We start from the raw sequence: 12,849 nt of genomic DNA on the forward strand, positions 1-12,849 counted from the left end.
CAACAAAAGCCAATAATATAGAACAATTACAACAGTACACTGTCCATCTAAAACTTAGGAATTATTTCTGGAATCTTCATTTCATATTTCTGGACTGTGATCGACTATATGTAAATGAAACCTTGGAAAGCAGAGCCACAGATGAGGGGGGCTAGTGTACAGTGGCGTTCACATGTTTTAAACCCGTCTTCACCGCACCCAACACTCCAATGGCACAGAACTCGAGACCGCAGTCCTTGGGACATACATGGTTAATAACTGTGTCTGATACTGCAGCGTTATTCAAAGGCACCATCTGTAGACACCCCTGTAAGTGACCGGCCTCAGAAACGCCGGTCCTACTTCATGGCTGTGAACTTGGGGAGAGCAGATGCCTGGGGGTGAGGAGCACACGCACCCTTGCAGCTTCCTCCTGCGGCTAAGGTTCCTGGCGCAACAGGAGAGCGTCCCCTTGGGGAGTGGGCTGCATGTGGAAAGGTGAGGCTCCAAGAGGGAAAGGCGCTTCCCAACAGGAAGCAGGAGAAAAGCGGGCGTGGCCGGACCAGGGCAGGCAGGAGTCAGGAAGCCTGGGTTCCCGGGCCGTGTTCCTGTCCCTCCCCCGTCCTCTGGGACGGTTTCCTGTGTTTTCAGCGCACTTCCGTGGCAGCAAGTCCACTCACACTGCTGTACCACCAGCAACCAGCACCCTTTCCGTTTCTGGAACTTTCTCTGCTTCCCAAACTGAAACCCCATGCCCATTAAACACAAACAGCACCTCCCCATCTTCCTGCAGCTCCTCGAACCAGTCTACTCTCTGTCTCTGACTGTGAGTGCCCCACTTACACAGAATCGCATTTTTCCTTTGAAGATGGCCCAAGTCCTTGGGCCCCTGCGCCCACGTGGCAGACCTGGAGGAAGCTCCTGGCTCCTGGCTTCAGATCAGCACAGCTCCGGCCGTTGGGCCATCTGGGGAATGAACTGGCAGATGGAAGACCTCTCTCTCTGTTTCTCTCTCTCTCTCTGCCTTTCAAATAAATAAATAAATAAATCTTTTTAAAAAAAAGTCCTTCCTTTTTATGGCTGAATCATATCCAATTGTCCAGAAATACCCCATTTTGTTTATCTACTCATCCATCAGTGATCACTATTTTTTTTTTCATGTCACAGCTGCAAACATGGATGCACAAATATCAGTGAGTCCCTGCGCTTCAGTCCTTTTGGGCACATACCCAGGCACGGAGCTGATGGATCACACACCACTTCCACACTGGCAGCCCTACTGTACATCCTCCTCGGCCACGCACAAGGACTCCCTTTTTTTTTTTGCTTCAGTTAGGTACCAAACAGCCTTGGATGCATCACGACTTCTCATGCCTGAGTTTTCGCATCTATAAAACGAGGGGGTGGAGTGGACGCTCTCTACGGTTCCTTCTGGCAGGGAAAGAGCTACATTGTCCTAACGAAGCCCAGTTGCCCTGAGAGCCACCAGAGGAGCTTGTACAGTGTGAGATGGAACCTTGAACCCTCTTCCACAGGGCCAAGGGCAGCTTGGCCCGCAGCTCTGTCCCATCCCTGCTCCCAGCGTCTCACACGCACGGACATACATGCAGGAACCTGCAGGGCTGGACGCCCCAACTGCACAGGTGACGGAAATGATGCATGGCCACATTACTCCACACGCCCAAGGTTGCACAGCCACGAGACAAAGAGCTAAGGTCTGCCTGTGGCCAGCTCTGCACTTGAGCGAGGGTCTTGAACACCCCGATTCTGACGATTTCTCCTGCCCAGGGTTTCTCCCAAGCCTGCTTCCCCGTTCACGTTTCCTTTTCAGTGTCTCAGCCCTTGGCAATGAGCAGCAGCATGCCCTCATCTGCAGCATTCACACATCTGAGGATACACCCGGAGGATGAACCCTACGAAACGATCGAGAAGCCCTCTCGCTGGAAGCTGTTTTTCAGTGGTTTTCTGACAGCTTCCAAGTGTTTCCAGAAAATTACTTGGAAGACACATTTCCTCGCAGGAAGAAGAAACCGGAGAGGTTTGCATCCGTCATGGTTTGTGTCACAGCCGAGCTGTCCCCCAGAGGCCCACAAACGCGGCTTGGTCCCCACAGTCTTATGCTAACGTTGAATGGATTCACATTAGCGGGGCCTTTGGGAAGCGACTGGACTGGGTTAGGTTGCCTGGGCGGAGGCTCCAACATAAGATCACCATGGCTTTACAAGGAGAAATCACACAGGCATGGAGCCGAGCAGTTCCCTGTCTCTGCTTCCTGGCTCACCGTGTGATGCTCCTCACACACCCATTCTACCATGCTGCCCTTACCAGCTGCCAGGGCAATGGGGAGGCCCGATTTTAGAAATTAAGTTGAGAAGCTGAGAGACAACAGATCGACCCACTGTCACTCCCCAAATACCTGCGATGGCCTGGGTTGTTCTGGGGCAGGAGCTGGGAGCTGGGATCTCCATCCAGGTCTCCCACATGGGTGGCAGGAACCCAATTGTTAAGCCACCACTGCCGCCTGCCAGGGTCTACATGAGCAGGATGCTAGAGTCAGGAACTGGAGCCTGGAATCAAACCCAGGCACCATGATATGCGATGTGGGGGTTTTCACCACTAGGCTGCCAATCATGGACTGTGCACCTGCAAAACTGGGCTGAACCAAATATTCTTCTCTCAAGTTAGCTTCTCTCAGGGATGTTAGCTAACACAACCTCTATTACTTCATTTAATCTTTTTTTTAAAAAAGATTTTTTTATTTATTTGAGAGGTAGAGTTACAGACAGTGAGAGGGAGAGACAGAGAGAAAGATCTTCCGTCCGCTGGTTCACTCCCCAAATGGCCGCAACAGCCAGAGCTGCACTGATCTGAAGCCAGGAGCCAGGAGCTTCTTCCGGGTCTCCCATGTGGGTGAAGGGGCCCAGGGACTTGGGCCATCTTCCACTGCTATCTCAGGCCACAGCAGAGAGCTGGATCAGAAGTGGAGCAGCCAGGACTGGAACTGGCACCCATGTGGGATGCCAGTGCTGCAGGTGGACGATTAACCTACTACACCACAGTGCTGGCCTCTCATTTAATCTTGACAACGATCCATGACATGGATTTTATTACTTCTATTTCAGCAGCAAAGACTCCAAGATTCAGAGAGGCAAAGCAGCTCACCAGGGTCACATGGGGTGAGAGCCTGGAGCCCCTGCTCCTTGCTATGGGGAAGACCCTCTCCCCCTGCAACTCTGCCCCTGGGCCCCTGCGCAGCCCTGGCCAGAACATGGAGTGCCCTTCAGGAAAATCAGTACCAGGTAAAAGCCATGGAGCAGTGCTGGCATCCCATATGGACGCCAGTTCTAGTCCCAGCTGTTCCACTTCCTATCCAGCTCTCTGCTATGGCCTGGGAAAGCAGTAGAGGATGACCCAAGTCCTTGGGCTCCTGCACCTACGTGGGAGACCTGGAAGAATCTCCTGGCTCCTGGCTTCCGATCGGCGCAGCTCCAGCCATTGCGATCAATTGAGGAGTGAACTAGCAGATGGAAGACCTCTCTCTCTCTCTCTGCCTCTCCTCTCTCTATGTAACTCTTTCAAATAAATAAATCTTTTTAAAAAAATCCAATGAATCTGCAGCCAGATCTTCTGTGTACGGTCCACAGAAGATGTTATTAACTATCCAGATGGCCCTTGGCAAAAACAACAACAACAACAACAACAACAACAACACAAAAAACAAAAAAACAGTTTCCCCACCCCTGATTTATATAAAAGAAGCAGCTAAAGTGATCAAGTTTATCTGGTGCAGGAGAAACAGTGTTAAAAATTCCAAGTAAGTGTCCACCTGCCTATGCCCAGGCTGCCTGTCCTCGGGGCTGGGGAAGATGGGCTCCAAGGGGTGAGTCTCCATTAGCGGGGACGAGGTCTCTCCGGAGGTCTCAGTGTCACTGCCGTGGGATTGAGGACTTCCATCAAAAATACATACAGAAAACTCCAGGGAAGCTGACGGGAGGGGACAGCCCCGTCCTGCGGGTGACAGGACCTCTGAAGGCTGCTACTACACCCGCGGCTCACAAGGGATGAGGGATTCATCAGAGAACATCAGGAAAGGCTGCTAAGCCCTGAACAGAGGCTGGTAGGGTTTCTCAAACCTCCACTGGCTTTATTTCCCACCCTTTTTGGTACCAAGATCGGGCACTTTTACACACCAGGGCTAACGAGGGAGATCTCCCCATGACTAGAGCTAGTGTTCTCACGTCAAAGAGAAACTCCGGGGTCCTTGTCTCCCACATGAAAAATGCTAACCATGCACCTGCCCCATATAAACCTGTTACTACCGCCCAGTAACAGCTGCCGCACAGCTCCGGAATCAGAGAGAGCCAGATTCGGGGTCACAGAACTGGGGAGAGGCGGCCCGAGTGCAGCGTGTTGGGACTGTGCCACGGGAGGCTACATTATCAAGGTTAGCGGAGGAAACGTCTTCCAGGAAGCTAAGAAACTTCACGCACAAGTCCACAGAGGGAATTTCTACTCCACTTTCCACTCATGGAAATTATTCCAGCCTCATGCTTGCTTCCCTCCGTCTAAGATTTCTACTGAATTATACCAACATGAAAGAGTTTCAAAACCAATTGAGGGAACCGGGGTTAAAAGATGAATGTTTTTTGGCACAAAAGCTTTTAAGATCCAGGCTCAGTTTTCCCATGATACATAGTTTCCATGCACTTTTTGAAGACTTCTTGTAAAGTGTTCTTATGAAAAACACCCTGGACAGGAGACATTTGGTTGTATTCCAAAGTATCTTTTTTTTTTTTTTTCTCTGTGTGAGGGCAATGCTTTCTGGACTTCAGGAAAGTTCCGGTTCCCGAGCCTGAGACCAAGTGATGAATTATGATTCACTCTGGCAATATTTGCCCGAGAACAATTTCTGTGATTATTTCTCTTTTAGGCACACAGAGAATTCTCAGGACAATAATGCCTTCAGTCCCGGGATACAGTGACCCGCATACAAACGCTCGCCAGATGGCACTGAGCATAAGACCGGAGGTTTTTAAGGAGAGGCGAGTCTTTCAACAAGACAGCTAATATTCCTCTGGAGAGGAGAGAACTGAGGAAAGTAATTCTTACTCCCACAGATACTACTCAACAGAGAACGCACTGTTCTGGGGTTTCCTACTTGAAGAATGCACCTGCTATTCGTCTTTATACCCTCACTGCAGAGAGCAGGTGAAAAACACATGCGTTCTGAAATCTGCTGACGTGGTTACAGAATTGACCCAAATTACAGGTGCTTTTGTGTCTTCACCACAAAGACCTCAAATCTGCTTCTTTCTCCCTTCAAAGTAAGGTGTTTGGCACAATGCCTTGAGCGCACCCCGAGAGGACGCTGTATTACATCACTGCACCTGAGCAGCAGGCTTGGCATCTGGCTTGCGTAAGGCGAGCACGGAGGCCAAAGAGACCTGCAGAGGTTTGGAAAAGCCTCCTCCAGCCCTCAGGGAAAGGCCCCACCATCCTCTTCCTCAGATGTTGCTGACGGAGGCAGAACGGGCATCAGGACAAACTGGGAATGGCATTCAGTCGCCCCAACACCCTGGTGCCCCCTCACTACAGGAAAAGGGAGCATCGATTCACCTCAAGTCACAAGTGCTAGAAAGACTCAATAGGCGGGCACCTCAGGAAGTTCGTGGAAAATGGAATTAAAAGTTTATTCCCGTGCAAACAAACCCTTGAGACCCACGCAGAATTTGTTCAGTATGCAGTTTTCAAAAGCTTTCTGAAGACCCCCTTATATGTGGGATTTCAACATTTTTTTCACACCCAAATAAATTTATATTTTAATCCTATATTCCATGAATTTTGTTAATACCCCTGTCCTGGGCAATCAACTGCTATTGTGGCTGGCCCAGAAATAACGCTCGCATACGAGAGGAAGAAAGCCGGTCAGAGGCTGGTTGTTTGACTCTTATTTTTAGATAACGCAAACTTTTGTTAGTGCTAGCAGCTTACTGGCGGGGGTGGGGGTGGGAGCCAGACTCACAGATCTGAGGATCCCCGTGGCGTCCTCGTGCAGCCAGGTCGGGTAGACGACTTCGTCGTTCAAGATGGCCTCAAAGAGGTCGTCCTCGTTCTCGGCCTCGAAGGGGGCGTGGCCGCACAGCATCTCGTAGAGCAGCACGCCCATGGCCCACCAGTCCACCGCAGGCCCATACAGCATCTCCTGGAGGATCTGTGCGGGTGGGGTTGGGGGAGTGGGAGAGAGGCCTCGTGTGTCTGAGCAACGGACACCGATGCCCGACGGGAACAGACACACCCAGGTCCGAGGAGGAAGCCTCCTCCTGTGGCGGCCCCCTTCTCTCACCCCATCCCTACAGGGGGTCTGGTCTCCCTGTGGCCAATCAGGGGGACCTCGCTTTAGGGCCTGCTTAGGCCAAGGTGATGGCACATGCAGATCCAGTTAGATTAGAGTGTTCTGGACATACGAGGGGACTTCAAATGCTTGTGGAAAATGGACTTAAAAGATCAATTTCAGGGCAGGAGTGCGGTCTAATGGCTAACACGCCTGCATCCCGTATCAGGGTGGCTGGGTTTGGGCCCGGCTCTGGTTCCTGACTCCAGCTTCCTGCCAGTGCAGACTCTGAGAGGCACTGGTGATGGCTCAAACAGCTGGGTCCTTGCCAGCATGTGGGAGACCTGGGTGGAGTTCCTGGCTCCTGGTTTCGGCGTGGCCCACCCCTGGTCACTGTCGGCACTGGGGGGTGAACCAGCAGATGGGAGCTGGTTCTCTCTTCTGTGTGTGTGTGTGTGTGTGTGCGTGTCAGCTGGTTCTCTCTCTCTCTCCTTACCAAACTGGGAATGACATTCAGTCGCCCCAACCGCCTGGTGAACCCTGACTACAGGAAAAGGGAGAGCCCTCACTCTCTCTCCTTACCAAATTTGTATTGGTACAAAAATATTTTGGAATCCACGCATACAAGGGATCCATCAACAGTTCTTGAAAAATGAATATTACGAAAAGACTGTGCATGGATTTCAACATTTCTCGGCACCAAAAACACACTTATCTTTAAACTCTGTGCTCCCACAGACTTTTTGAAACGCCCATTATGGCAACACAGAAGGAGGAGGAGTCCGGGCTCACGCCCGCATGGGGAAAGATTCGGGAGCTTTTCTGTAGCTCTGCTCAAGGAGACCAGAATTAAATTTCCAAGGAGAGACAAAGAAGAAAAAAACCCAGTGGAACGGCTATGAGCCCAGCACACACTGTCCTCACTGAACTGCCGAAGTTTCCATAAGGCTCTATGTGTGTGTGTGTGTGTGTGTGTGCTGTGCGTGTGTGTGCGTGTGTGCATGTGTGAACTAAGGCTCTTGTTTAGGGGAGCCCGGGAAATGTCCAGCCGCTCTTCACCCAGTGAGCCCTAAGCGAGTCTGGAGGCGGCGCCCCCAGGGCTCAGGCACACAAAAGCAGCAGGTGGCATTTCCGGTCAGGGTGACGGCAGAGCCCAGGTTCCAAAAGCCGCACTCACCTCGGGGGCGATGTAGTCGGGCGTGCCACAGAACGTGGCCGTGGTGACCCCGTCACAGACCCCCTCCTTGCACATCCCGAAGTCGGCCAGCTTACAGTGACCCTCGTGGTCCAGGAGCACATTGTCCAGCTTCAGATCCCTGAAAGAAAACAGCAACAGCGTGTGACAGTGCAGCAGGGCCTGGGGCCAAGCCATCCCCGCAGGACGGGCTCACGGCACAGGCGACCGGACCATGGTGTGGTCACACGTGGCCGCGTGAGCCTTCTGCACGCACTTGAAAAGGAACGCGCCCCTCTGGGCTACCTGGGTGAAAACTTCAGTTAAGTCTCAGCTCCTGCCTCGTGGTCCCTGGAGGATGGGTCTCAACAATGGCTTAATTGCCTATAAAACCGAGGGCAGAATGTTGCTTTTCACCCACGAGAAATCCTCCCAGGCCACGCCCCGTCCTCCACTCTAGCACCCATGTCTGCCCGCCAGTTCACCAGCAAGAGGCCCGTGTGCCACAGACTGCAAGTGCAGGCCATCTTTGTCCACAAGGTTACAGCTACAACAGGGAGACACGAGTGAGAGTACTTTAAAAAGTCCATGGAAAGTACGATTAAAAGGTAAGTCTATTTTAGTGCAAAAATTCTGAAATCTACGCTTAGGAGGGGGTCTTCAAAGAGTGCACAGAAAATGCATAAGAAACTGTGTGGGAATGGGTAGTTGGGTTAGGACGGCTACGTTACACATCAGAGCACCTGGGTGCAATTCCTGGCTTCAGCTCCTGTCTCCAGCTTCCTGCTATTGCACAACCCAGGAGGCACAGGTGATGGCTCAAGTAACTAGTTCCTTCTACCCATGTGGGAGATCTGGGGTAGGGTCCTGGCGCCCAGCTTTGCCCTTGGCCTTGGCCTGGCCCTGGTCATTGTGGGCATTTGCGGACTGAACTAGTAAATTAGAGCTTGTCCTCTCTCTCTCTCTTTCTCTCCCTCTGACATAAATTATTTTTTAAAAAAAAACTATGCATGGACTTAAACTTTTTCTTGCACCTAAATAAACTGATCCTTTAACACCACTTTCCATAAAGTTTTCAAAGTCCCCTTGTGTTTGCTAGACTGTAAGCCCCACGAAGGTAGGGAACAGGTAGATGTGGTTTCAACATTAAGTCTGACACAAAGCTATGGGTTCCACAACCACGGATCAAAAATATTGAGGGGAAAAAACTGCACGTGTCCTGAGCACGGACACGTGTCTCACTGTGTCGTTATTCTGTAAACATCACAGCACGACAGCTATTTGCATAGCAGTTAGTTGCACTGGGGATTCTAAGTAGGCGGCCTGCAGGATCATATGCAAACATTGCCGTGCTTTATACAAGGGACTCGGGTATCCCACGATTCCGGCATCCACGGGTTCCTGGAAGCAATCAGACACCAAGAGACGACCGTGGTACCTGTTTTATAGAGAGACGGAGGCAGAGGCAGAGGGCGGGGCTTGTACCAACTGCTGCATGATACAAATGGCACCGTGCAAACCACCTGCTGTGAGGACAAACGTAAGAGGGATCGGTCATTCCTCCCTGTGGCAGCCGAGGGTGGCAGCCTTGGCAGAAGCAGAACTGAGCCAGGTTTAAGAGCACCAGGCAGAGTCTCCTGCGCACAGAGGGGGTCTAAGGAGGCGGCTGTGGGGCGGTGCCCGGGTGGGCTCAGGGGACCGTGTATGGAGTGAGGTTGGAGAAGGGCCTGGCACAAGAGTATGGGGTCCTGAAAAAAACCTCAGGTTCTTACTACAGAGGGAGGCGAGGTCCTTGGAACTGTGTGATGAGTCCTGACTGCCGTGCTAGGGAATTTTGATGTTTAAGTATCGGACAAAGGGGCCCCAGCAAAGCCCCCTACGGCAGGGAGTGAGGGGTTCCTGGCTGAAGAGGCACACAGCAGCCAGGGTGGGTGAGGTGGCCCGGGGCAGACTGGACAAGGCCTGAGCTGGGCAGTGAGAAGGGAACTGGACAAGGCCTGAGCTGGGCGGTGAGGGGGCAGACTGGACAAGGCCCGAGCTGGGCAGTGAGGAGGGAACTGGACAAGGCCTGAGCTGGGTGGTGAGGAGGGAACAGAATGCGGGGCTCAGAGGGGAAATCAGGCAGAGCTTCCCCATATGCAGAACCAGGCCTGAGAGGTGGCAGCCACGCAGAGCGGGGAGGGGGAGCCTGGAGGTTGGCTTCCTGCCTCAGGTGCGGTGGGTTGGTGGGGCTTGTTCACAACCAGGAGAGGGAACATGGGGGGGACACATGGCCCCAGGTTCCCCGGAGGCCCAGACACAGGCAGCCCAGGGCGAAGGCATGCCCCACCCGTCCCCCAGCCCCGAAGGAGACACCCCATGTGAACTGTCAGTGATGGAATGGACTGTGGTGGAAAGCCCTCACTGTAGGGGTGGGCTCTCGGCTGCCGAAAGTGTGCACGAGAAACAGCGCGCTGGTCGCATACGGCCTCCCAGCACTGGGTTCTCCCATCACCCTCAGTGCTGTAACAGAGGGTGGCTGGTGGCCAGGGCAGGCTGGGCCGGAGTCCTGCAAACCCACGTGGCTGCAGGCCTCCACAGCACAGCTTGAGGGGACGAGAGGAGCAGCCTGGAGACGCATGGCCGCTTGGCTTCATAAAGGAACAGTGTGCTGCAAGGCAAGCCACGTGGGCTTCTCGGTGAGCAGGATGGACGCCAGGTGACCGTGAGGTCTCCCTGAGCTGCAGCCCTGTAGCCAGCGCCGTGCTATGGCCACATGGGCTACACAGCCAGGAGCCATGGCAACCCCCGTGTGCTGTGACACCTGTACAGTGGTTCCCGTGGCGCACTCACAGTTCCACTTCTCATCCTAGGTCTGCTGAGCTGCCTGGCCCCCGGGGAAAGGCTGGTCTCCGTGCAGCCCCCCACCCTCCAGCGGGCCTGGGAGGCAGGTGATGACAGGACGTGTGTCACCGGTTCCCACACTGAGCCCTGAGAGGTGACTCAGAGGCAGTGGTATGACCCTGCAGGCCCTGCAAGCAGGGGGTCCCTGGAAAACACCAAGCGACGTACAGCAAGTCCAGTTCTCCAGGAGGCCCTGACAGGTGCAGGGGAAGGCAGAAGAGCTTTCCCGGCATGGGGAAACACACTGAAACACAATGGGGTCCTTCTGCCAGCTCTGCTGTGCTTCGGCGGCCCCAGGGCCTCGGGGGAATAAGGCACAGGTGCGCCGACTACCTGTGTGCCCACTTGGGCAAAGCAACCCTTCTCCAACCTGAAACCAAACCACCTGGTCCCTAGCTCAGCCTCTGCCCGTTCTCCATGCAGGATACCCCTCCCTCACGGTGATCTTTTTGCAAGGGGGCTGGGATTTGTGGAAGCCACACACATAGGGACACACACATGCATGCTCACACACTCATTCACACATGTGTGCACACACACATATGAGCAGCATATATTTAACCCACAGGAAGTAGCCTTGCAGGTGCACAGGTCAGGGTGGGGGTGGGGCTGAGGGCGGTGGCAGCTGTGTCAGGGGAGGGAGCCACTTCGGGCCGCGCAGGTGCTGTCGCCTGCTCTTCCTCCTTGACGTGGTTTCTGACTCAGGAGGCCAAATTAGCCCCGATCACTTGGATCCTCTGGTGGCAAGCATCAGGGAGGTGTCAGGCTGCAGCGACACCCAATAGCGTGTGGCCCCAGGAGCCAGCAGGCAGTAGGGAGCTGAGCCCGCGAGGCCGAGGCCCGGCGCTCCCGGCCTGTGTGGGCCTGAGCCCAGAGCACTCTCACCCACATTTCCAAGCAAGGTGACTGAGGTTCTAGCTGCTCCTGAGGCTGCTGGGCCTGCTGAGGTCTCGGAAATGTCTTCTTGGGCAAGAGAGACAAGCGCGGACAGAGACCCGCACCGGACTCGGGGCTGCCGGCGATTGCACAAGAAAGCCCGTGACTAAGAGCCCAGGTCGGAGCCTGCTGGCCTGCCCTGGGCCGTGGCAACAGCTTGGCATGAGAAAAGTGCTGTGCCATCTCTTCTGTCAGTCACCGTCACACCCCCTCTGCAAGGGACTTCCTGCGGCACAGACACACCTGGGCGGCCCGGGGAGGGGTGGTGGTGGAGGTGTGACTCATCCCGGTCACAGCACACCAGGGCCACCAAGGCAGGTTAGACACCCTCAACCTGACTTCTCAGGCTAATTTTAGACATTCTCAGAGCCAGAGGGGCTTCACACCCGAGCTACCCAGCAGGACAAAACTCACAAACTGGGACCTAGAGGGCTCCATCCAGAGTACAGTCTAATCCCAGGCTCCCAGGTCTGTGCACAGCCCCAGTTTCCACACCTCCCCTGGGAAGTCTGCCCTGATGTCCCCACACAAGACCCGCAGAGCCAATCCTACCCTGGGTACAAGCTGAGCCTTACTCCTTCCCAGCTCCAGCTCAGTCCTGCTGCCCCCAGAGATGAACTGGAAGCAGCAGAGCTGTCCTGGCCAACCCAGAGCTTGCCTGATTTTTAGGAGAAGGAAGGAAGCTCCCCAAACCCTTTGGGACCCTTGTTCCAGAACAGCGAAACCTACAGAAACCACATGCAGTCCCCCTTCAAGGAGTCCAGAGGAAAAAGGAGGAACCTGAGACATGAGTTCAAATTCTCCACTAGGGAAGCAAGAACCAGGAAACTGAGCCAGCAAGAGCAGAGACAGGCAAGCAGCACCCTCTGCTTGTGCTGGCTGCATCCAAACGCAAGAGCCAAACGTGGACAAGGTTAGTGGGACACAGTCACGGTCAACTTCCACCCTGAGGGTCCATTATACCTCCACTCTTTCAACAACAACAACAAAAAAGCAAAAGCAAAAAAAAATCCACAGAAAAGTCACCATCCAACTCCTGACTTCGATCTGCAATGTGCACAGGTCAGTTTTTGGCCTCGGATGCCAACGTGTAACTCAGCAGCTAAACTTAACAAGGCCACACAATGAGGCCTGCAAGTTCACACAGCGCAAAGGCTCAGATCCTGAACCACCACACACAATTACAGGCTCAGCGCTCAGGAGCTCACTGGGCAGCGGTAGTTAATAGCTGCGGCTTTTGTCCTGCACGCACGGGAGGGGTGGACACGTTACTTTATCCTCGCCGCCCGCCTGAAAGGTATATTGTTCTTGCCAGGTAATCGGGGTTACCTAAACTGCCCACAGTAGTTTCAGAGAGAATTCCCAAGTGCTTGCAGACAAAGAAGATTTAGAACCGGGATTTATTTTGTTTCCACCCCGAGCTTTCCTGAGAGTAATGAGACAGAGCGGGCCCGAGTCTCTGTGCTTAGATCACTGGACTCGGCTACTCCTCCAAAAGAAACACAGGAAAGCGAGCTGAGAGCCGGGCCCTGGAGCCAGAATGAGC

The 12,849-nt window shown here is 53.7% G+C and overlaps 1 protein-coding gene across 1 annotated transcript in view; it reads right to left on the reverse strand.

Annotated features, from left to right (window-relative positions):
* PRKCH (protein kinase C eta) overlaps positions 1-12,849 on the reverse strand; it is a 276,210-nt gene that overhangs the window by 18,971 nt on the left and 244,390 nt on the right. The window contains exons 11-12 of the mRNA XM_051826092.3: positions 7,488-7,626; positions 6,002-6,190 (exon numbers count right to left, since the gene is read on the reverse strand). Of these exons, the coding sequence (XP_051682052.1) occupies positions 6,002-6,190; positions 7,488-7,626 (328 nt within the window). The remainder of the gene's footprint in view (positions 1-6,001; positions 6,191-7,487; positions 7,627-12,849) is intronic.

The sequence above is a fragment of the Oryctolagus cuniculus genome, chromosome 20, assembly GCF_051225735.1.
Source record: "Oryctolagus cuniculus isolate XC-2025 breed Fujian yellow rabbit chromosome 20, ASM5122573v1, whole genome shotgun sequence".
In the NCBI taxonomy this organism is placed as follows: domain Eukaryota; kingdom Metazoa; phylum Chordata; class Mammalia; order Lagomorpha; family Leporidae; genus Oryctolagus; species Oryctolagus cuniculus.